Raw genomic sequence first — 20,079 nt, forward strand, 5'->3', positions numbered from 1 at the left:
AGACAGAGGCCGGAGGCTGGCTGGTGCAGCGATGTTTAATGGCAATTCGTATAAACCAAGCCCATGCACAAGTAGAAAGTGCCCGTGGAGCCGACAGGAGGCCCCCGCCGCGCTAGAGAACCACAAGCCCGGCCGTGCAGCCCTCCCCGCGGCGCCTTAAATAGATTCTTCACTATACTCTGTATGTTACAGTATGTACAAGACCCCTCCCCTCGGGGGACGGGGCGGACTCCGCAACGCGTTCCTATGTACACCACCTCCCCTTCGGCCCTGAGGTCGGTGGCCAGAGTCGGGTGATGGGGTAAGACAGGGCCAGAGAGGGAGGAAACAGACGCAAACATGCGGAGTCGGGTGGGGACACGGTCAGCCCTGAAACACGAGGGGCGTGCGCAGCGAAGGCAGTGGTGGAAACTGAGGCGGATACATTCAGAGACGCGTCGAACAAATAAATAAGGCAAGTCAGGAGGGGGCCGAGTCGGGTGCAGGCAGGAGGAGCTGGGGAGCAGGGGCAGGCAGGGCTCCGGAGGTCACAGCGGAAGATGCAGGTATGTGGGGCGCGGGTCTTCTGGAGCCAGGACCAAAAGAGACGGGGCACGACCAGGAGGGACGAGGAGAGGGGTGTGGGAGCAAAGCGTGGGGAGGAGGGAGGAGGCCTACAAAGGGCTCCAACAAAGGTGAACAGGAAAGCTACCGACAGGGGCTCCCCCTGCCCCAGAAAGCCCTCTCCCTGTTAAGACTGCACGAGGCACCCCCAGGGTGGTGAGAAAGGCGGTGGCCAGGTCATGTGGCCAGTCCCGGCTGGGGAAGCCCTTCCAGCTCCTGGTTCTGCTTCAGTTCTCTCATCCTGCAGAGAGAAAGATAGGAGTCAGAGGAGACTGGCGATCAGGAGGGTGGCAAGGCAAAAGCCCAGCGGGAGAAGGGATGAGTACCTGTGTCGGCAGCGCCGCAGGAATCTCATGATCTTCCGGGCTGCCTGGTCCTGCTTCTTGGTGAGAAAGGAGCCTCTGGTGAAAGAAACAAAAGATGGACCTCACAGAAGGCATCTCATGCGTTCGGCCCCCCAGGAACCCTAGGCAGGGAATGGCAGTGAGGCATGATGATCAAGAGGATGAGTAAGGGGGAATGGCGTGGATGCAGTGGGGGGGGCACAGAGGGCTGGGGCTGGGCCCTACTTGTTGCGGGCAGGCAGGGTGGCCGAAGGCCGGTGGGGAGGGCCGGGCCTGCGGCGGTAGGAGCGGTAGTGCTGCTGGATGAGCACAGCCGCTCGGCGGCTCTGCTGAAATCGCTTCTGTTCATAGTAGCTTCGGAACTTGCTCTGGATCAGGATGGCCGCCTGGGTCATCTTCTTATAGAGTGCAAACTGCAGGGGTGGGGAGGAGGGACAGGGGCTGAAATAGAGGGACAGAGACCCAGAGCCCTGAGGCTCACCCAAGTTAGGCTGATGCAAGACTCTTTCTGTAACCCACACACTCAAGGAAAGACTGAATCATCACAGACCTCACACTCAGAGCTCATGCCTAATACCTTAAGTGCAATCCAGGTCAGCTTGTGGAGAGAGAAGGGGAGTTAGGGCTCTGGCAACATTCTGGAATGGTTAGGTGTGGGTGTGGGTTGGTGGGTTGGTGGTTACACTTTTGAGGGAGAAGGGTCTCACCTGCTTGTACTTCCGGTAACAGCGCTGGATTACAGCTGCTGCTACCTCCTGCTGCTCCTTCAGCCGCCGGCCCTGAAGGGAGAGAAGTCTCAGCACCTCATGACCCACATAATGGGATATCTGACTAGTCCTTCCAACTTTCCTGGGGTTCCCCTGACCCTTTACCCCATCGAAGGCCTGTCTGCACGACTACTCATCCTCCAAAAGCCCTGGGAGCCCAGTCTCCCCTGACTGGAGATTGTGTAATTCATCCTGAGACCCCTGCCCCTCTGACCTTGTACTTTCGGAAGGCCGTCTGGATGACTCGGGCAGCCTCATACAGTTCCCGCTGCTCGTGATCTGATAGTGTCAGCAGGGCAAAATCACTTTCCATCTTGCCACTGGTAGATGCAGAGAGAAACTCTGCCCAGGAGGGTGCTGAAGGGACAGCCAGGCGACCTCGCTCAAAGGGCAGTTCGCTGTAGGCGGTAGGGAAAGAGGGTGTCATGAAGCATCTGAAGTCCCTCCTCTGCCATCTATGGATGGCTACGAAGGAAAACCACCAGCAACTGAGTCTGGAGAGTGACTTCAGAGTTCATCAGCCAGTTCAGTTCGCTTCTCCAAGGCCCTGGGGCCTCAGCCAGAATGGAGCTTTGGCTGTGGGAAAGCCAGCTTTCTCCCTTCCTCCCATCTTCCTTTGAAGAATCTGGAGGCTTTGTCCTGAGCTAGTCACCTGGGAGAGGTTGAGCTCGGGAAATGGTCCACATTCTCCAGGTAGCTGGCCAGCCAGGACATGGTCTCACTGAGCCCCACAGCCCCTGTCCGCTCCCGCATTGAGGCTCCAGCCTCGGGCAGCCCCACGAAGTCCTCTCGTTTAATCCGCTCCGGTGTGGCTTCGATGATCTGCTTGGCCAGTGAGATCATGTCCACCTGGATGAAGGGAGAAGCTGAGTGAGCCCTTAGGGGCCCCAACTGCCAGCTGTAACCTCAGTCCATTCCTATCTTGTTCCTTCTCTCCCTGCCAGGTGCTGCTTTCTGGGCCACTGTTCCAGACTCATTCATTTATACTGATGGGGCTCCCACTTGGGGGTCCCTCTGTGCTGAGATGCTATGGAGAATATAGGATAAAAAGGAGATACTCCAAGTGGGGATTCAAAGCTGAACAAATGGAGGACTTGATACCCTTTCAGGCCAACCACCACTGTGCTACCTGGGCCTGCCCCATGCCAGCTGACCAGCACATGCTCCCCATAGGCTTGGCTGTGCCCACCCCCAGCTCCCTTTCAACTCTCCAAGAACCATCCCAACACTTGCCAACCACTACCCGGATGAATGGCTCCAGTCTGGCCTTTGCTCCAGCCCTGAAGCCTATACTCCAGCACTTCCTGCTGGACACACTCAACACAGCCTACTTGAGTTCCCTAAGTTTTTTGTACTTAAAGTGCCACCCACTTACTCCATTAGTCTCTCTAAAGCAGGTATGTCCCCAGTCTCTATCAGAGAAGTATGGGCTATACTTGAAGATTCACTTTCATTCCACAAGACTTTCTTAGCCTTATCATGTGCAAGCCTCCTTCCTGCATCAGATCACTGCCAAATACCCTCATCTTGCCAACCTTACCTCTCCACACAACTCCCAGCTGCCCTCCGTCATCTTGGTTCTCCTAGAACCTTGTCCCTACATAGATCAACAGGTAACTCCTACAAACCAGCTCTAACTGAAGATATTCCCCAGAATTTTTGTTTGTTATAGAGACAGGGTCTCTTGTCCAGGCTGGAATGCAATGGCACAGTCAGCTCACTGCAACCTCATACTTCTGGGCTCAAGGGGTTCTCCTACCTCAGCCTCCCAAGTAGCTACAACTACAGGTGTGTGCCACCATGCCTATTTTTAAAAAATTATTTTGTGTAGAGATGGGGTCTTGTTATGTTGGCCAGACTGGTCTCAAGCCCCTGTTCTCAAGTGATCCTCCCACCTCGTTCTCTGAAAGTGATGGGATTACAGGGGTGAGCCACCGCATCCAGCCAGAATATTTTTTAATGCTTTTTATATTTTAAATTTTACTATTTTGTCTTTTTTTTTTTTTTTTTTTTTTTTTGAGACAGAATCTCACTCTGTCACCTAGGCTGGAGTGCAGTGGTGCAATCTCGGCTCACTGCAGCCTGTGCCTCCTGGGTTCAAGTGATTCTTGTGTCTCAGCCTCTCAAACAGCTGGGATTACAGGCACGTACCACAGTGCCAAGTTAATTTTTGTATTTCTTGTAGAGACGGGGTTTTGCCATGTTGCCCAGGCTGGTCTCAAACTCCTGGCCTGAAGTGATCCACCTGCCTGGGCCACCCAAAGTGCTGGGATTACAGGCGTGAGCCACCAAGCCCGGCCAGACTTTTTTTTTTCCCAACATCTGTATTGTGGGACCAGCCAGAATTTTCAGCCTCCGCTGCCTCATGACTTCCAAGTCACATGGTCTGAAAGGAGCTAAGCAAAAGGCTACCTTGCCTGTCCCAAAATGAAGTAAATAGGCCCTTCCTAAACTGAAGCCAGACTTTGATTCTGCTTCATGGAAGTCGGCCTCACCCTTCCTACTCCACTTCTAGCCCCCATAACTCCGTCAATATAAGCAGTACCGGGATCACATCCACAGCCTGTGGGCTGTCAGCGTCCTCTGGAGCAGCCCCATCATCTGAGGCTGGTGGGAGAGCAGGAGGGGAGGAGAGGGGCCCCTTGGAGTTGGTAGCCTCATAGTCCATGAGGAGTAGGGGGGCCTCTGGGACACCAGAGGAAAGCTGGCCTGGGGCCATGTCCTCCATAGTCATCTCAGAGGCTGGCAGAGGTGCAGGGGGGGGACTGCCATCTGGGGCACTAGAATAGGCTGACGTGACGGAGAAGGTGCCATCCGACAGCTCCGAGGGCGAGGAGACGCTGCTCAGACCTGTGTGGGGAGGGAAGAGAGTGAGGGCAGCCGGAGCCACGGACATCCCTCGCTCGAGTCTCCTGCCTCCCCCATCCTGTTCTGTTCTTGCTTCTGTTATCTCCCATCCCTGCCTCTGTGGTTTGTCTCCTCTCTTACTCGTTTCCCACACCCTTTGGCTTTGTCCTGGCCTATCCTCCTACCTACATCCCTCTCTCCAAAAGATTAGGGCCAGCCTCACCAGTGTCTGGGCTGGAGGAGGGTGGCGATAGGGCAAGTGGGGGCTCCACCGAAGCCTCCTGTCTCTGTAGTTCCTCAAGGCAGCGGGCAAGGCGCACATGACCCCGGGAATGAGCCACAGACAATGGCAGACGGCCCAGAGAGTCGGGAATGCTCAGTGCCTGTCGGTTCCAACGGAAAAGGAGCACAGCAGCTTCCAGGTGTCCCAGGGCACAAGCCCACATCTGAGGAAGGGGGTGGGACAGGAGGAGACGGAGACGGAGGTGGAGGTGAGGCTGGGGGCTCTTCCTCCAGGTAGTCAGGTCTTCAGACCCCAGCCCACCCCACTCCCTGCATTCCTCAGGATCTTCCTTTTCAAGGGCGGTTCCCATTGCCCACTGCCCCATGTGCGCTCAGGAGTCGTCATCCTCACCAGAGGGGTGCAAGAGAAATGATCCACGTTGAGCGGGTCAACCTCCTGCTCTAAGTCCAAGCTTCCAGTCTCCACACTCCTGGAGGGTTTGGGAGAGAGACAGCAGAGCCCAATGAGGGAAAAAGTGGGCAAAGTAGGAACATCAGAAGTAAAGGCACTAGGAGGCAAGCTGTACAGGGCCGGTGGGAAGAGGCAGTCAAGGACACTAGTTTAAGGAGGTCAAGAAGTCAAAGTGTTGTAAGTCAAGATATGAAAGTTCCCCAAAATATAAGTCCTCTCCCAACCCCCTCCCTTCCCACAATGACCCCAGCTCCCTCTTGGTAGGGCCCCAGGTCCTCCAGTTCCTCTTCAGTCCCCTGACACTTCTGTCCCAGAGGCTGCCCAGCCCTCACCCAGTTGCTCACCGCCACTGGCTCAGGGTCTCGATGAGGCGGGCATAGCCCTGGGCAGCAGCCAGGTGCAGAAGGCTCATGCCCCGGAAGGGGCTTCCGTGGGCCAGACGTTCAGGACCCTTCCAGGTGGAGCGTGGGATCATGCTTTCTACCAAGACCACTACCCGTGCTTCGAACCCAGGCCCCTGGCCTTCATCCTGCGATATACACACTCTTAGGCAGAGACCCAGGTATCTACTCCCCTGGCTTGAAATGGCCTTGGCCACCTCACATCTGTCCTCCCAGCTTCTAATTTTGCCCCCTCCCCACATGTCCCACTCTAGGATCCCATCAGTTGAAGTTCCTCTGTGGCCTGTGTCTCTTGCTCCCACAGCCACTTCCTCCAGCAGCCAGACCTCACACAATCTTGCCCATGTGCCTTCCCATCAGCTCAGATTAGTGCCATGTTCGCACATGGCTTCTCCCCCTCAGAAGCCAGAGCCTTCTCTGAGCCTTAGCCCTCTTCTTTCAGAAACTTGGGACCCACAGAGATCTGAGCCCCAGTGCTTCTGACCCCTGCCCCGCCCTCTCCTTCACCTCCACCCTTCTTCAGACCAGAAATAGTCTGAAGCCCGTCATGCCAAGAGGGTGCCCAGAATAGCCACTCTCGCCACAAGGTGGGGATGGGAACAGGGTGACATCAGGGAGAGGGAAGACAGGCTGAGGAGGCTGGGGACAGGAGAGGGAGGCGAGTCACGGGCACTAGACGTTTTCTTTAGCTGTGTCCTCCCCTTGCTCCCCTCCATAGACCACCTCCCTCCTCACAGAAGTACCTGAACTGGAGGAGCGTCAGGACCCTGGCAAGGCACCTGCCCAGCTGCTGCGATCTCTGCCATCCGCTTCTCCATCTGCTCCAGTCGCTCTAGTATGGACATCCGGAACTGGTTGTCTGAGGGGGAACGGGTATGGGAGGCTGAGTGGGCAGAGTCTAGGTGATGCCCTGAACACCAAAAGTAGACCTGTCCCAAGATCTGGGGATGAGGACACAGAACCATATTCTTTTATCTTCCCCAAAACAATAGCTCCTTTACCCCTTCACCTAAATAAAGCCCACCAGGACTCAGTCCTTAAACTAGGGCTGTTAATACTACCCACTGACCTAGAACCCGGATCTGGAACCAAAACTGTTTCCTTCCAGGTACAGAGGTAGTAGGAATTCCCAAATGGTCCTCCAGCCTGCAGCTGTCCCAAATCCCACCCGTACACACTCTTCCCCGCAGCCTTTCCCTAGGTAAAATGTTCTGTCAGTTTTTGCAGCAGACACTACCTTTGTCCCCCATGGTGAAGGTGAAGGATTCCAGGGTTCCTCCCCTTTAATAACCACTGCCCCAAAGAGCTCAGGGACTATGATTTGAAAAGCACCTCCCCTTCCTCCCAGCCCCCCGCAGCTGTCCACAAAGACGATGGTGGGGGACGGAAGGTGACAAAGATGGATGGCCATATAGCCATGTCCATTTCTCCTCCTCCTCCTCCTCCCCATACACAAATACACACGCAAGTACACACATATCACCCCAAGCTATGTCTGTCCCCTCCTGAGATCAAACAAGGACAAGAAGGGGAGGCGGGAGGGGATCAGAGCTGTAGGAAAACAGACACAGAAACAGGGTGAAGGTTGGAGATGTTCTGAGATGCCAGGATAGAAGGGGATGAAGGTACACAGGTGATAGTAAGGGAGGAGGACAGAGAATGATTAACAGAAACCCAAGGAAAGCAAAGGGAGGAGAGAGAGCAAAAACGATAAAGTGAAGGAGGAGAGAGAAAGGACAAAGGAGGGCTGGGGGAAAAGTGCCAAACAAGCAGTAAGAAAGGATGATAAAAGACAGGCAAGTTAAGATATTGGTTCAAGAAGAAATGGAAAGAAGAGGGATGGAAGAGACTCGTAGGAGAGATGGTAAAACGCAGATTAGACAGGGACAGAGAAATAAGGTGATGAACAGTCACAGGGCAGGACAGAGACAGAACAGGACTGAGAGACCTGGCCAGATCCCAGGTAGGCAGACTCAAGTCAGAGACAAGCAACCCAACACACTCAGGCTTTGTGTGGGGGTCAGCTCCAAGAGTGAGGCAAAACTAGGGACCAGAGCTCCGGAGAGAGAGAAGTAAGGACAGAGGGAGACTAAGATAACACAGACGGCAGCAGAACTGAGAGAAACCAAGAGGCAACAACAAAGACACCAAGAGGAAGAGACAGAGAAAAGCAAACCTTGAGAAAGCAGAAAGCAGCAGGTGCAGACAGAAACAATGTTCAAGGCCAAGAGAGAGAGAACCAGTAACAGGAACAAAAACAATCCCAGATTTAAATAAATAAATACACACACACATAGATACATGTATGTGTGTGCCTCTGTGTTTGTGTTAGTACACCATGTTATTAGCAATGGATATCACTGAGAAGTAGTAGTATAGGAAACTTTTTCTTTTTTTTGAGACAGAGTCTCGCTCTGTCGCCCAGGCTGGAGTGCAGTGGCACAATCTTGGCTCACTGCAACCTCCGCCTCTCAGGTTCAAGCAATTCTCCTGTCTCAGCCTCCCGAGTAGCTGGGACTACAGGCACCCACCACCACGCCTGGCTAATTTTTGTATTTTTAGTGGAGACAGGGTTTCACCATATTTGTCAGGCTGGTCTCAAACTCCTGACCTCAGGTGATCCACCCGCCTTGGCCTCCCAAAGTGCTGGGATTAGAAGCATGAGCCACCGCGCCCAGCCAGAAATTTTTATTTTCTATTTTGTGCTTTTGTGTAATTTCCAAATTTCTGTTAACAAACACGTCTTTATAATCAGAAGAGGAAAAGCAATAGAAATTTAAATATATAAGTACAGCTGGGTGTGGTGGCTCATGCTTGTAATCCCAACACTTCGGGAGACCGAGGCGGGGTGGACTGCTTGAGGTCAGGAGTTTGAGACCAGCCTGGCCAACATGGTGAAACCTCATCTCTACTAAAATCACAAAAAATTAGCCAGGCTTGGTGGCAGGCGCCTGTAATCCCAGCTACTCGGGGGGCTGAGGCAGGAGGATCGCTTGAACCCAGGAGGTGGAGGTTGCAGTGACCTGAGATCGCGCCACTGCAATCCAGCCTGGGAGGCAAAGCAAGACTCCATCTCAAAAAAGAAGAGAAAAGTAAATAATAAATAAATATATAAACTTGTGCATAGCACCTATATATTGCTCTAGACCCTGTCCCTGCCCTGCCTCGCCTCTTGGCCTTCCTTGTCTAGATTCTACCCTTTGGGATGGAGAGGGCAGGTCAAGAACTGGTATAAAAATGACCCCAAGATTTATGGGGAAGAGGAGGTGAGAGACGTTTGCTGCCACATTTAGAAATCACTAATGAAACAGGAATTGAAAAAAAAAAAAGAATGGTAAAGTGGGGGCTCAGTGATGGCCACCCGAACCCTGAGTGGTCTAGGAGCATGTCATGCTCAAAGGCTGTGGGCCCGATACTTGGGTTCAGAGGGCTGAGTACTCACCATCCAGTGACAGCCAGTCAAGTTGAGTACTAGACAGAGACAGGAATCGGCGGGCTCGATACTCAAAGAGCACAGAAGCAGAAAGGGGCCCCTCCCGCCCTGCCACCTGCAAAGACACCAGCCCTACCTCATGGGCTGGAGAGGGCAGGATCAGCAAGAAGGGCTCTCTTTCCCTGGCTCCTTCTATGGCTACCTGTGTCAGCCACAGACAATTATTCCATAGTTATTTCCCCTACTGCCCTGCTGTGGGCCAAGAGGCCCCTGGCTTCAGTGGCCTTGGCACTAACTGGGAAGGGAGTCCATTCGTTTGAGAACTTAATACGTACTATGGGCCAGAGATCCCTTGGATTCTAGACCCTGTAGTTGAAGATATTTGTTATTCGGCAAGAAGGTTTGGAAACTGAGGGTCAAGAGACTAGTTATGAACAATTTGATGGTGGAAAATCCTCTTGATCCCCGGGTCAGAGTCCAGAAGTTATGACCCTGTTACTGAGATGGAGGAAAGGGGAGCTAGCTGCTCATGAACAGTGTCCAGTGGCCATAAGCATGGAACCAGCAGGCCCTGATCCTAAGACCAGGTGCTGAGACTTTTTCTCCCAGTCCCCAGATTCTCTGGTCTCATCCCCTTTCCTTACACACATGCTGAATGCTGCTGTAGAGACTGGGGGAGAACACACTTGTAGACAGCAAAGCTGCCAACCTGTCACTTTGGTGGTCCTTGAGGTCCCCTAGTAAGGCTAATTTTTGAGTGTAGGGTAAGGGCAAGGCTGGTGGCAAAAGGGCAGAAACGAACCTTGGCAATGAAGTCTAGACCAGTGCTGTCCAATAGAACATTTCTGCAGTGACAAAAATGTTCTATATCATCACTATCCAATAGGGTAACACGAGCCATGTGTGGCTACTGAACACTTGAAATGTGGTCAGTGAGACTGGGGAAGTGAATTTTAAGTATTTTTTAACTTTAATTAATAGGCACATGTGGCTAATGGCTACCATACTGGACAGCACAGTTCTAAAAGCCAATGTCCTTCAGTCCCAAGACTGGTTAGAGGAAACCCACATTTCTTCTTTCTCATTCCCCCTGGATTGGAGTTGGAGACTCTGGCTCTAAGCCAGAAAGCCTGGACAGACATTAGAAATCCCTTTGGTCAATGCCTAACCTTACAGGAGGGGAGGCCAAGGACCTCAGGAAGGATCAGACTCATCTGAGGTCACTGGTTAGCTAAGGAGTAGATTTCTTGGACCAGAACCTAGATCTTCTGACACCTAAAGTCTGGGCTCTTCTGCCTGCTGGGAGAGCTTGGGGCTCACCCTCAGGACTGGATGAAGTCGTTATGCTCTCAAAACAACTCATTTGTTCCCAGTGCTTTCTGGAAGCCTGGAGGTCCTGATCTGTCCTAACTGCCCACATGTCAGTCCCTCCCCCTACGGTTCCCAATCCTCATACCGGGACAGTAGCAGCGTAAGACACCAGGCTGGACAAGTGAGGCTGGCACTGCGATGTGATCAAAGACACAGGAGTAATGCTCAGCGGCTTCGGTCCAAGGACCTGTGATGAGCACCTTGACCCCACCCTGCAGACAGAAGTCAGAGACCATGTGACTGGAGCTGGGCATTCATCCCCTCACTCATTCATTTATTCAGACCCTTAGAGGGTATCTACTATATGGCAGATCCTGTGCTAGAGTCTGGGGGTCCAGGGATAGACAGGACCCAGTGGGGTGAGGTCAGTTAGTCTATCCCTCCCCAACATTCCTGCCAAGTGGTTGCCTGGTCTCTACCTGAATCTGCCAGTAGCTGGGAATTCAGGGCCTCCCCCAAAGCTACCACAGAGCTGTCACCAGAAGGAAGTTCTGTTCTTGGGCTAATTCACCCCCACTGTACTTCCTCCTTTTCCTCTCAAAGGCAGCATAAAACAGAACTTCTCCACTGCTGAAGACAGTCTTTCAGCTACTCAAAGTCTGCAATCACATCCCTGACGTTTCTTTTCTTCTCCAGGCTGCACAGCCCCAATTCCCTACCCTTGAAAACAGTCAGGAAGACAATGAGGTCCTAGGAGACTCCAGAAACCATGCTAACACGTGGAAGGGAAAGGAACAGAAAAAAGGTTAAGTTGCTGAGGACTCTGGAAACAGGAAAGCAGCTTCACTCTACATAAAAAAAGAGATTGGCGGCTGGGCACGGTGGCTCACACCTGTAATCCCAGCACTTTGGGAGGCCGAGGCAGGCAATCACCTGAGGTCAGAAGTTTGAGACCAGCCTGGCCAACATGGTGAAACCCCGTCTCTACTAAAAATACAAAAATTAGACGGGCGTGGTGGCGGTCACCCGTAATCCCAGCTACTCGGGAGGCTGAGGCAGGAGAATCATTTGAACCCGGGAGGCAGAGGTTGCAGTGAGCCAAGATTGTGCCACTGCACTCCAGCCTGGGCAACAAGAGCGAAACTCTGTCTCAAAAAAAAAAAAAAAAAAAGATTAGGTAGAGGACTAAGAAGCCATGAAAACTGAGGGAAACTAGGTCACGGACCACGGGGTAAAAGTTAATACAATTTGTTTTGGGGAGTCAGAAAACAAATGGGAGGGAGAAGGGAGGAGATAAGCCTGAGTCTCACCTCTGGGTAGGACCACTCTGGGGAGAAGTCTGTGATGGTACTAAGAGCAGGAGAGAGCTGGGGGGTCGGAGCAGGGATGCTTGGAGCTTCGTCACTGATGAGTTCTCCCATAAGGTCTGGGAATGATGAAAGACTGAAGGGCTCCAGTTCACTGGCCCCAACAGGTCCTCCAAACAAGGCCTCACCTCTCCCTACCCTGCTTGATGGCTCCAAGGGGGCAGGTGAGGGTGGGGGTGAGGGAGGGGGTGAAGGTATGGGTGGGGCAGCCCCCTGACCCTTGAGCTCCTCCCCACTGTCATCATCTTGGATGAAGAAGCAGTTTCCTCTTCTCCCACCTGCTACTGACGATGGTGGGGGACCCCGAGCAGCTGCCTGGGGCTCCAGGGCAGCAGCAGGCTCTAGGGCAGAACAGGGGGTATGAGCGGCCTCTGCCTCGGGGAAGTCTGGGCTTACTCCCTGCCCCCCTCCATATGTCTGGCCCCTCTGGGGGCTGTTGAGAAAACGATCAGGGTCAAAGGCAGGACTGGGAGGAGCGGGTGGGGCAGAAGGCTCAGTGCCTACAACCACTGCCAAACTCATGGAAGGCCTAGGATCAGCCTGGGGAGCCAAGTGCCTGGTGGGCGTCAAGCCCCCAGCCCGCTGCTCCAGTCCTGTCAGGAGGAGGATAGCAGTGCCTCCTCTTGAAGAACCCCCTCGAGAAGTGGGAGGGCTAGGTCTGATTTCTAGGGGCTCTGCAAAACCTGATGAGGAAGAAGAAGAGGAAGAAGATGGGGAGGTGTGTGCCTTGGGGAGCTCTGGGGGAAGTGGGGCTATCAGTGGAGGAGGCTCTGGGGGGTGAGGGTGGGGGATAGAGGTCAGGGTTAAAGCTCGGGGCTCCACTTTGGGAGAGATGATGCGGTGTTTCGTGCTGCTGCATTTGTGGGTAAGGCTCCCAGAACCTGGAGTGGAGAGGAGTAGGAGAGGAGATAAGACATATCATTCTGCACCTTCTCTACCTTGAAGCCCTTAAAAGTATTTCCTGGGACGTCCCTATAAACCAGAGGTGTAATACTGACTGTAGCCACTGGGAGGCATCAGAAATGCCTGTTCTCTACCCCTACCCTTTATTGCCCCTCCCCCTCTCCAATTCCCCTCAAAACAAGCAGGACCAGAGGAACGCTGCAGAGAACTGAGGGCTTGGGAGAGTAGCTAAAAGCAAAAGTTAAAGGCATAGGAAAAGGACAAAAGAACAGAACCAAGGGTGTGCCAACTAGGAGGAAGGCTAAGGCTGGGTGTCATTGGTGGTGCAGAGGGGACCGGAATTGCTGAAGGTAGAAGACAGGAAGGGCAGAGGCTGCCATGACAGCTGAGTGCAAGGCTGGCTCCGAGCCAGCGTGCACCCAGACGGGAACGTCTCTGTTCATCTGGCCCATCTTTCTGGGACATGCAAAAGACTTGCAAATCAGCATGCAAATCCCATCAAGACGGATATCCCCCTGGCTTGCGTAAGAGCAGTGTGGCTAGGTGGGAAGACAGCCAAAAGGTCAGGGAGTAACTTACCAAGCCCCCCACTGCAGAGACAGGCGTGGGTTCGGGGCGCAGGCTTGGTTGGGTGGGTGTCCAAAATCTGCTGCACCAGCTGTTCTACAGAGAACTCTTCTGTTCCATTCCCACAGCTCCACTTGATGCCATGAACTAGAGAAGTTAGGGGGAAGTGCTGTGGGATCCCCACGAAACAGGCCCCAGAGTGCCTTGATGGTGCCTCCAAGCACCTGACATGCTTCAAGACTTCTGGCCAGGTGAACAGAGGCCAGCAGCCTCAAGACTGCTCAGATATGTCGCTTTAGTCCTTTCTCCATATTCTAATACCTGAGAACACACCGGGAATCCTAGCACCCTCCCAGCTTGGAGGGAGATGATCAGCCCTCAGGCTTTGGGTCCAGAACCATGGCCCCTCTGGGAGCCCTGTTTCTACTCTCCCCTTGGAGCTCTATCCCCAGCCTGCTGCCTTACACATGGGCTTCAGCTGTCCCAACAACTCCTCCCGGGACCACTTCAGCCACTCTCGACGGTCGCTGCTGATGGAACAAAAGATGGGGCTGCAGCCCTTTCCACAGTCCTCCAGGGCTGGGACGTTCAGGTAGTGCACAAGGACGATGTCAGGGTTCTGAGAGCATAAGGGGACACACAGAGCCATGGGGTCCTGAGGTCCAGGGGCTCAGCTTCCTAATCCTCACTTTCTTCCTGGGCACCCTCCTAACTTCACCCCCAATTTCTGACTGTCTCCAGCCCCAAGCCCCTTTCTCTTCTTCCCAGGCTCCTTTCCTCACTCAGAACTCAGCCATCCTTTCACTTCCTTCTTTCAGACCCGTGTCCCTCAAAGAGTCAGGAAGAGTGTGGCTCCCTGGGCTCTCCCGTCCTTACCTGGAGCAGCCAGTAGCAGCGCCGATGGAATGTGGGGACGATGGAAGAGTGAACGTAGCAGCCATAGAGACACTGCCAGGAGACAGGCTGGGGTGGGGGGAGGGCTAGTCTGCTCCCCAACTCTTCCTCTGTTCAGTCCCTTTGCAGGAATCCCAATCTTTCCACCAGTTCCTCTTCAACCCTTCTCCCACCCTCGCCCCCACCTATTCCCCACCCCTTTTGAATCCCAGCAGCCCTGAGTCATAGATGAGCAGTGGGGCTGGGGCCTTATAGTGAGGACCAGATTTGAGATACGGGACTATCTAGAAACCAGAGGTCAGAGCAAGAATGCATCTGAGATGAGGGGCAATGATTTGGGGATGAGAAACCTGTGCTGAGAGCACCATTGCTGGGATCCCTGAGGGAAACACAAGAGCAGTGAGGGGCCTGGGCATCAGTGTTCTGGAAGGGAGGCATGGCCTACGGCCTGGAGAGTTGAGTCATGGAGGGAAATGGGAAGTGGAGAGTGGCCAAAGCAATGTCAGCTGACCCAAAGTGAGTGAGAAGGGAAGAGTAACTGGGAGGGGACTGAGGTGGACAATGCCACCAAGCCCAGGTCGGGCTAGAGCCCAGCTAAGGGTGGAGGAGGGCAGGCTCGGGAAGATGAGCTGAATGTCTGACTCTCTTACCTCCATGCCCTGGACCTTCAGCTTCATGTGGTCCTCTCGGGTGGTCTTCCCATCCTTCCGCTTCTTCCAGAGGTAACCATCCTTCCGATATTTCACTTTCTTGCGATTGTAGAGGATGATGGAGCCATTCTGAGGCCTGGGAAGGGAAGGGTTGCCCTAGAGTTCTGTGAACAGAACCCAGGACCCCTGCCACTCCCCCATGTTCTCAAACTTTCTCACCTTGTCTTTGGGGCACAAGACAGCCACTCATCATGCTTCTCAAAGGTGATCAGGTAGGATGCAATCTCCTGTAGGAGAGGTGGCACTCAGGTGGGCGTCTCCTTCACAGAGAGTCTCAGCCTGGCCTCTTGGTCATCCTGTCAGTGTCTCACTCTCTGCTGAGTTCTGGCAGCTAGTGGAGGATGCTTCTAGGTATCTGGACCCAGCAAGACCCACTGCCCTCCTAAGAACCCCTCTTTTGTCCTAAGACAAAAGTCTAACATTTTTTCTTTCCCTTACTCCCACCTGGGGCCTTGATCTTGGGGGCAGGTCCACATTCTTCATCGTCCATTCATCATACTGTGAACTATTTTACTCTCCAAAAATCTCATTCCTGTGCCCGTTTTTTTTTTCTTTTGAGACGGAGTTTCACTCTTGTTGCCCAGGCTGGAGTGCACTGGCGCGATCTCAGCTCACCGTTGGGCAACCTCTGCCTCCCAGGTTCAAGCAATTCTTCTGCCTCAGCCTCCCGAGTAGCTGGGATTATAGGCATGCGCCACCACGCCCGGGTAATTTTGTATTTTTTTTAAGTAGAGACAGGGTTTCACCATGTTGATAAGGCTGGTCTCGAACTCCTGACCTCTGGTGATACGCCTACCTCAGCCTCTCAAAGTGCTGGGATTACAGGCGTGAGCCACCACTCCTGGCCTCTGTGCCCGTTCCTGACTCAAAAAATTTCAGTGGTTTGACATTGACAGGAATTTCAGATTATTTATTTATTTATTTTTTTTTTTTTTTGCGACAGAGTGTCACTCTGTCACCCAGGCTGGAGTGCAGTGGCGTCATCTCTGCTCACTGCAAGCTCCTCCTCCTGGGTTCACGCCATTCTCCTGCCTCAGCCTCCTGAGTAGCTGGGACTACAGGCGCCCACCACCACACCTGGCTAATTTTTTGTATTTTTAGTAGAGACGGGGTTTCACTGTGTTAGCCAGGATGGTCTCGATCTCCTGACCTCGTGATCCACCCGCCTCGGCCTCCCAAAGTGCTGGGATTACAGGCGTGAACCACTGCGCCTGGCAGGAATTTCAGATTCTTTAGCCTGACTCCAAGGTTCTCCCCAACAAGGGATCAAACTTTCACTGTTCCCACTATTTACCCATATTGTTCCTACAATTCCTGCCAGATGGATCCATTGATTCCTTCCTGAACATGCTTTGAATAGTTACCTCCTGCATGTTAGTGCCCTATGAGGCAGGTACCATGTGCACACCTCTCCATATCTGGAAATCATAGCCATTCTATAAACCAAACCCCTTTTCAGATGCTCCATGAAGCCCTGCTGACCACACTGGCCTTTCCTAAAGGCTTTATAGCACTTACAACAATCACACATACACACATACACACATCCGTTTACTGACAGTCCTCTTCTGTCATCAAACTGATAAATATCAACAATCAACTACATACAAGGCAGTAAGTATGCAGAATACAGAAAATGTGTAACACAAGGACTGTGCCCCCTCCAGAAGGAGCCAGTATCAGTTGTGGTTAATAACAAAAGTTCCGGCCGGGCATGGTGGCTCATGCCTGTAATCCTAGCACCGTAAGAGGCTGAGATGGGCAGATCACTAGGTCCGGAGTTCGAGACCAGCCTGGTCAACATAGTGAAACCCCGTCTCTACTAAAAATACAAAAATTAGCCAGGTGTGGTGGCACGCCTGTAGTCCCAGCTACTCAGGAGTCTGAGGCAGGAGAATCACTTGAACCTGGGAGGCAGAGGTTGCAGTGAGCGGAGACTGCACCATTGCACTCCAACCTGGGCGACAGAGTGAGACTCCATCTCAAAACAAAAAAAAGGCCGGGCTCCGTGGCTCACACCTGTAATCCCAGCACTTGGGGAGGCCAAGATGGGACGATCACCTGAGGTCAGGAGTTTGAGACCAGCGTGACCAACATGGTGAAACCCCGTCTCTACTAAAAAATACAAAAATTAGCCAGGCGTGGTGGCTCATGCCTGTAATCCCAGCACTTTGGGAGGCCAAGGTGGGCAGATCACGAGGTCAGGAGATCGAGACCATCCTGGCTAACATGGTGAAACCCCATCTCTACTAAAAATACAAAAAAATTAGCCAGGCATGGTGGCGGGTGCCTGTAGTCCCAGCTACTCGGGAGGCTGAGGCAAGAGAATGGAGTGAACCCAGGAGGCAGAGCTTGCAGTGAGCCGAGATCGCGCCACTGCACTCCAGCCTGGGCGACAGAGCAAGACTCCATCTCAAAAAAAAAAAAAAAATACAAAAATTAGCCAGCATGGAGGCACACACCTGTAATCCCAGCTACTTGGGAGGCTGAGGCAGGGGAATCACTTGAATCCAGGAGGCGGGGGTTGCAGTGAGCCGAGATCGCGCCATTGCACTCCAGCCTGGGCAACAAGAGCGAGGCTCCGTCTCAAAAAAAAAAGTCCCTGGAGTAAGTTAGATAAACTATGAGGTAAATCAGTTTCCTCAATAACATAGGAGCAATAACAGGGCTTGCTCTATAGCATCCTTAGAGGATTAAATGAGACAAGGCAGGCCAAGTGTTTAGCACGGTGCCCAGTATGTAAGGAATACTTTATTGGCAGTAGCTTTTGTTTTTACCCAGGTGGCTACGCCACAGAAAAGAGGGCTCCTTCAAGATCCATGTCTTTTTTTTTTTTTTGAGACGGAGTCTCGCTCTGTCACCCAGGCTGGAGTGCAGTGGCATGATCTCAGCTCACTGCAGCCTCCGCCTCCCTGGCTCAAGTGATTCTCCCGTCTCAGCCTCCCGAGTAGCTGCGATTACAGGCGCACATCACCACGACTGGCTGATTTTTTGTATTTTTAGTAGAGATGGGGTTCCACCATGTTTGCCAGGCTGCTGTTGAACTCCTGACCTCAGATGATCCACCCGCCTCAGCCTCCCAAAGTGCTGAGATTACAGGCATGAGCCACCATGCCCGGCCAAGATTCATGTTTTTTATACCTCTCCTATGATCCCCAAAGAGCTTAGAATGGTGCTCTGCACTTAGGAGTGTTGACAGACACAGAAAGACCCCCCACTCACCCTCCTCCAGCCTACTAGGTCTTGCTGGGCCCCAACCCCCAGCCTCCCTAGAAAACCTCATTTGTATTCCACCGTAGCCTCTCTGGAGGCAGCAGCGGGCAGCGAGGAAGACACTCCAGCAGCTTCTTGGGGAGAAAGATCTTCAGGTGGTGGCTGTTTTCTAAAGGGAATTAGAAGGGAGGGTTTAGTGTGCTACCCTGGGGCATCCCTGTGATAGTCCAAGGGGAAAGGACTGAAGGCAATACAGAGCCCTGAGGAAAACTGAAACCTCACTAAGGAGAACAGAGAATCTGAGAATTAGAGGGCCACTAAAGCATGGGGAGAACGAAAGGCTGTGGCCACATTGGGAACCTGGTTTGTGAACTTACCAGCAACCTCGGTGGTGTCCTTAGTATTCATGGTGAGGGCTCCAGGGGGCAAGGTCACCCCCGGCCTGAGGGGCCGGGGGGAGGGGGAGTCTGTGCTGGGAAGGGAGAGAACAAGGTCATGGCAGAAGCCCCAACATTAATCCAGGATGAGAAGTATGAGGTAGGGAATGAGTATAGAACTGGGTCATAGTATCTGGGAAAGATGAGGAAAGGGAGGGAGGGGCTGACTGTGATGTGACAGTAGAAGAGAGAACCACACATGGTGCCCGGAGCCAATATGAGTGAGGAGACTGGACAGAAAGAGTGAGCAGGAAGAAATGGGTTGGGGTGGGGGAGGGGGGGAGAAGACTGGCGGGGCTGGAGCCTCAGAGGCCCTAAAGCTTGAGCTTTTGCACAGACTGGGGCTATGGTTGGGTCAGGTACTGGGGGTTGGGACTCAGGCCATCCGGTCCTTGGAGGATGGTTTGGCAAGAGAGCCTGGATCCTCGGGGCAGGGCAGGAGATTCTACCTCCGGTAGAAGCTAGGCCTTTAGAAGACACGCCCTGAGTTCCTTCTCTGATTTTTCCAAGGGGAAGGGCAGATCTGATAACTGAACCTAACCTATTCTCTCCTCCAGGTTGGTTAGGACCTGATAGAATCTGGGCCAGACACCCAGATTCCCACCCTCAGGACAACCCACCCTCCGGCTGACAGCCCTCTCTACTTCCCTCTCCCCAAACGCCTCTGCCTCCCCTGGCCTCCAGGCCTAGCCTACCCCATCTACCGCTCTGGCTCCAGCCTGAGCCCCCCGCCCTCCTCGGGGAACAGATGGGAGCTGGAGGAGGCTCTCAGCACTGGCTCCGCCAGGTGTCCAGGATGGAGATGGGAGGAGGCCCGTCGGGCTCGGCTATGTGCAGTGAAGCTGGGGTTGGGGTAAGGACTCCGCCCCAGGGCGCAGGTGCGCAGTCCCGGCTAGGTAGCCTGCCAGGGTGCGGAGCGGGAGCGGGTCCTTGGGCTGCACTTGGGCGGCGCCGGATCGGACGCTTGGCACTCTGGGCGGCCCCCCGGCGGAGTGGTGGTCCCAGGAGAACCTCCGAGGTGGGAGGGTCCCGCCCGCATAGAGGGATGTTCTGGGGAAGCCGGGAGCAGAGTCCGCGGGCACACGGTGGGCGAGGGACAGTGCAGGTGCCGGGTGCGGGGGTCTCCGGGACAGTCCCCGGAACGCGCTGGTCCGCCGTGGGGCCCTGCGGTGAGCGGCGCCCCCTGGCGCGGGGGAGGAGGACGGAAGCGGGAGGTGAGGGCGAATGGGGAGGAGGGACGGTGGTCCCCGGCGCGGCGCTCCGCGTCGGGACCTGGAGGAGCTGCGCCCCCTGGCGCGGGGGCGGAGAGGCGGGCGAGAGGCCCTGGCTCTTACCTCCCGGGGTCCCGCGGGTGACGGCGGCAGCGGCCATTCTACCCCACACCGACCCCCCCCAGCGCCGGCTGACAGCGGCGTCCAACGTCACTGCGCACGGGGCGGGGCCTCCCAATTAAGGGGCTGAGGGTCAGGAAGGGAACCTGGGGTCAGCACACGTGGGGTTCTGGGTGGGGCGCTGGGCAGAGGGACTCGGCTTCTAGGGCTCTGAGCCAGGCCGAGGGACAGACTGCTGGGAAGTCCCCAAAAGGGCA

At 54.0% G+C, this 20,079-nt stretch overlaps 1 protein-coding gene across 15 annotated transcripts; it reads right to left on the reverse strand.

Annotated features, from left to right (window-relative positions):
- Window positions 1–21: 21 nt before the first annotated feature.
- On the reverse strand, window positions 22–19,939 carry CAMTA2 (calmodulin binding transcription activator 2). 15 transcript variants are annotated; one of them, XM_054459409.2, is made up of 23 exons: window positions 19,826–19,939; window positions 18,432–18,526; window positions 18,120–18,223; window positions 15,001–15,068; window positions 14,782–14,917; window positions 14,114–14,200; window positions 13,703–13,856; window positions 13,250–13,384; window positions 11,711–12,648; window positions 10,546–10,672; window positions 9,099–9,233; window positions 6,400–6,515; window positions 5,600–5,784; window positions 5,196–5,274; window positions 4,785–5,007; window positions 4,260–4,564; window positions 2,367–2,563; window positions 1,929–2,112; window positions 1,655–1,726; window positions 1,525–1,545; window positions 1,173–1,360; window positions 930–1,004; window positions 22–844 (listed from the first exon to the last, which is right to left on the reverse strand). In XM_054459409.2, the coding sequence occupies exons 2-23, from the start codon at window positions 18,460–18,462 to the stop codon at window positions 781–783; spliced, it is 3,624 nt and encodes a 1,207-aa protein (XP_054315384.1). In that variant the 5' UTR covers window positions 18,463–18,526; window positions 19,826–19,939; the 3' UTR covers window positions 22–780. The 15 variants fall into 15 exon arrangements, with proteins under 15 accessions (XP_054315384.1, XP_054315381.1, XP_054315380.1 ...); XM_054459406.2 differs by lacking the exon at window positions 19,826–19,939 and adding an exon at window positions 19,187–19,324 and having other exon boundaries at window positions 14,114–14,185; XM_054459405.2 differs by lacking the exon at window positions 19,826–19,939 and adding an exon at window positions 19,187–19,324.
- Window positions 19,940–20,079: the final 140 nt, after the last annotated feature.

Source organism: Pongo pygmaeus, chromosome 19 (genome assembly GCF_028885625.2).
Source record: "Pongo pygmaeus isolate AG05252 chromosome 19, NHGRI_mPonPyg2-v2.0_pri, whole genome shotgun sequence".
Taxonomy (NCBI): domain Eukaryota; kingdom Metazoa; phylum Chordata; class Mammalia; order Primates; family Hominidae; genus Pongo; species Pongo pygmaeus.

What these genes read in the sequence shown, in the direction of transcription:
- CAMTA2 (XM_054459405.2), bottom strand. An exon ending in GGGACAGCTGAAGCCCATGT is followed by an intron (nt 13,385 to 13,702) that starts GTAAGGCAGCAG and finishes TAACTTCTCTAG; the next exon opens with TTCATGGCATCAAGTGGAGC. An exon ending in CCGAGCTCAACCTCTCCCAG is followed by an intron (nt 2,113 to 2,366) that starts GTGACTAGCTCA and finishes TACCGCCTACAG; the next exon opens with CGAACTGCCCTTTGAGCGAG.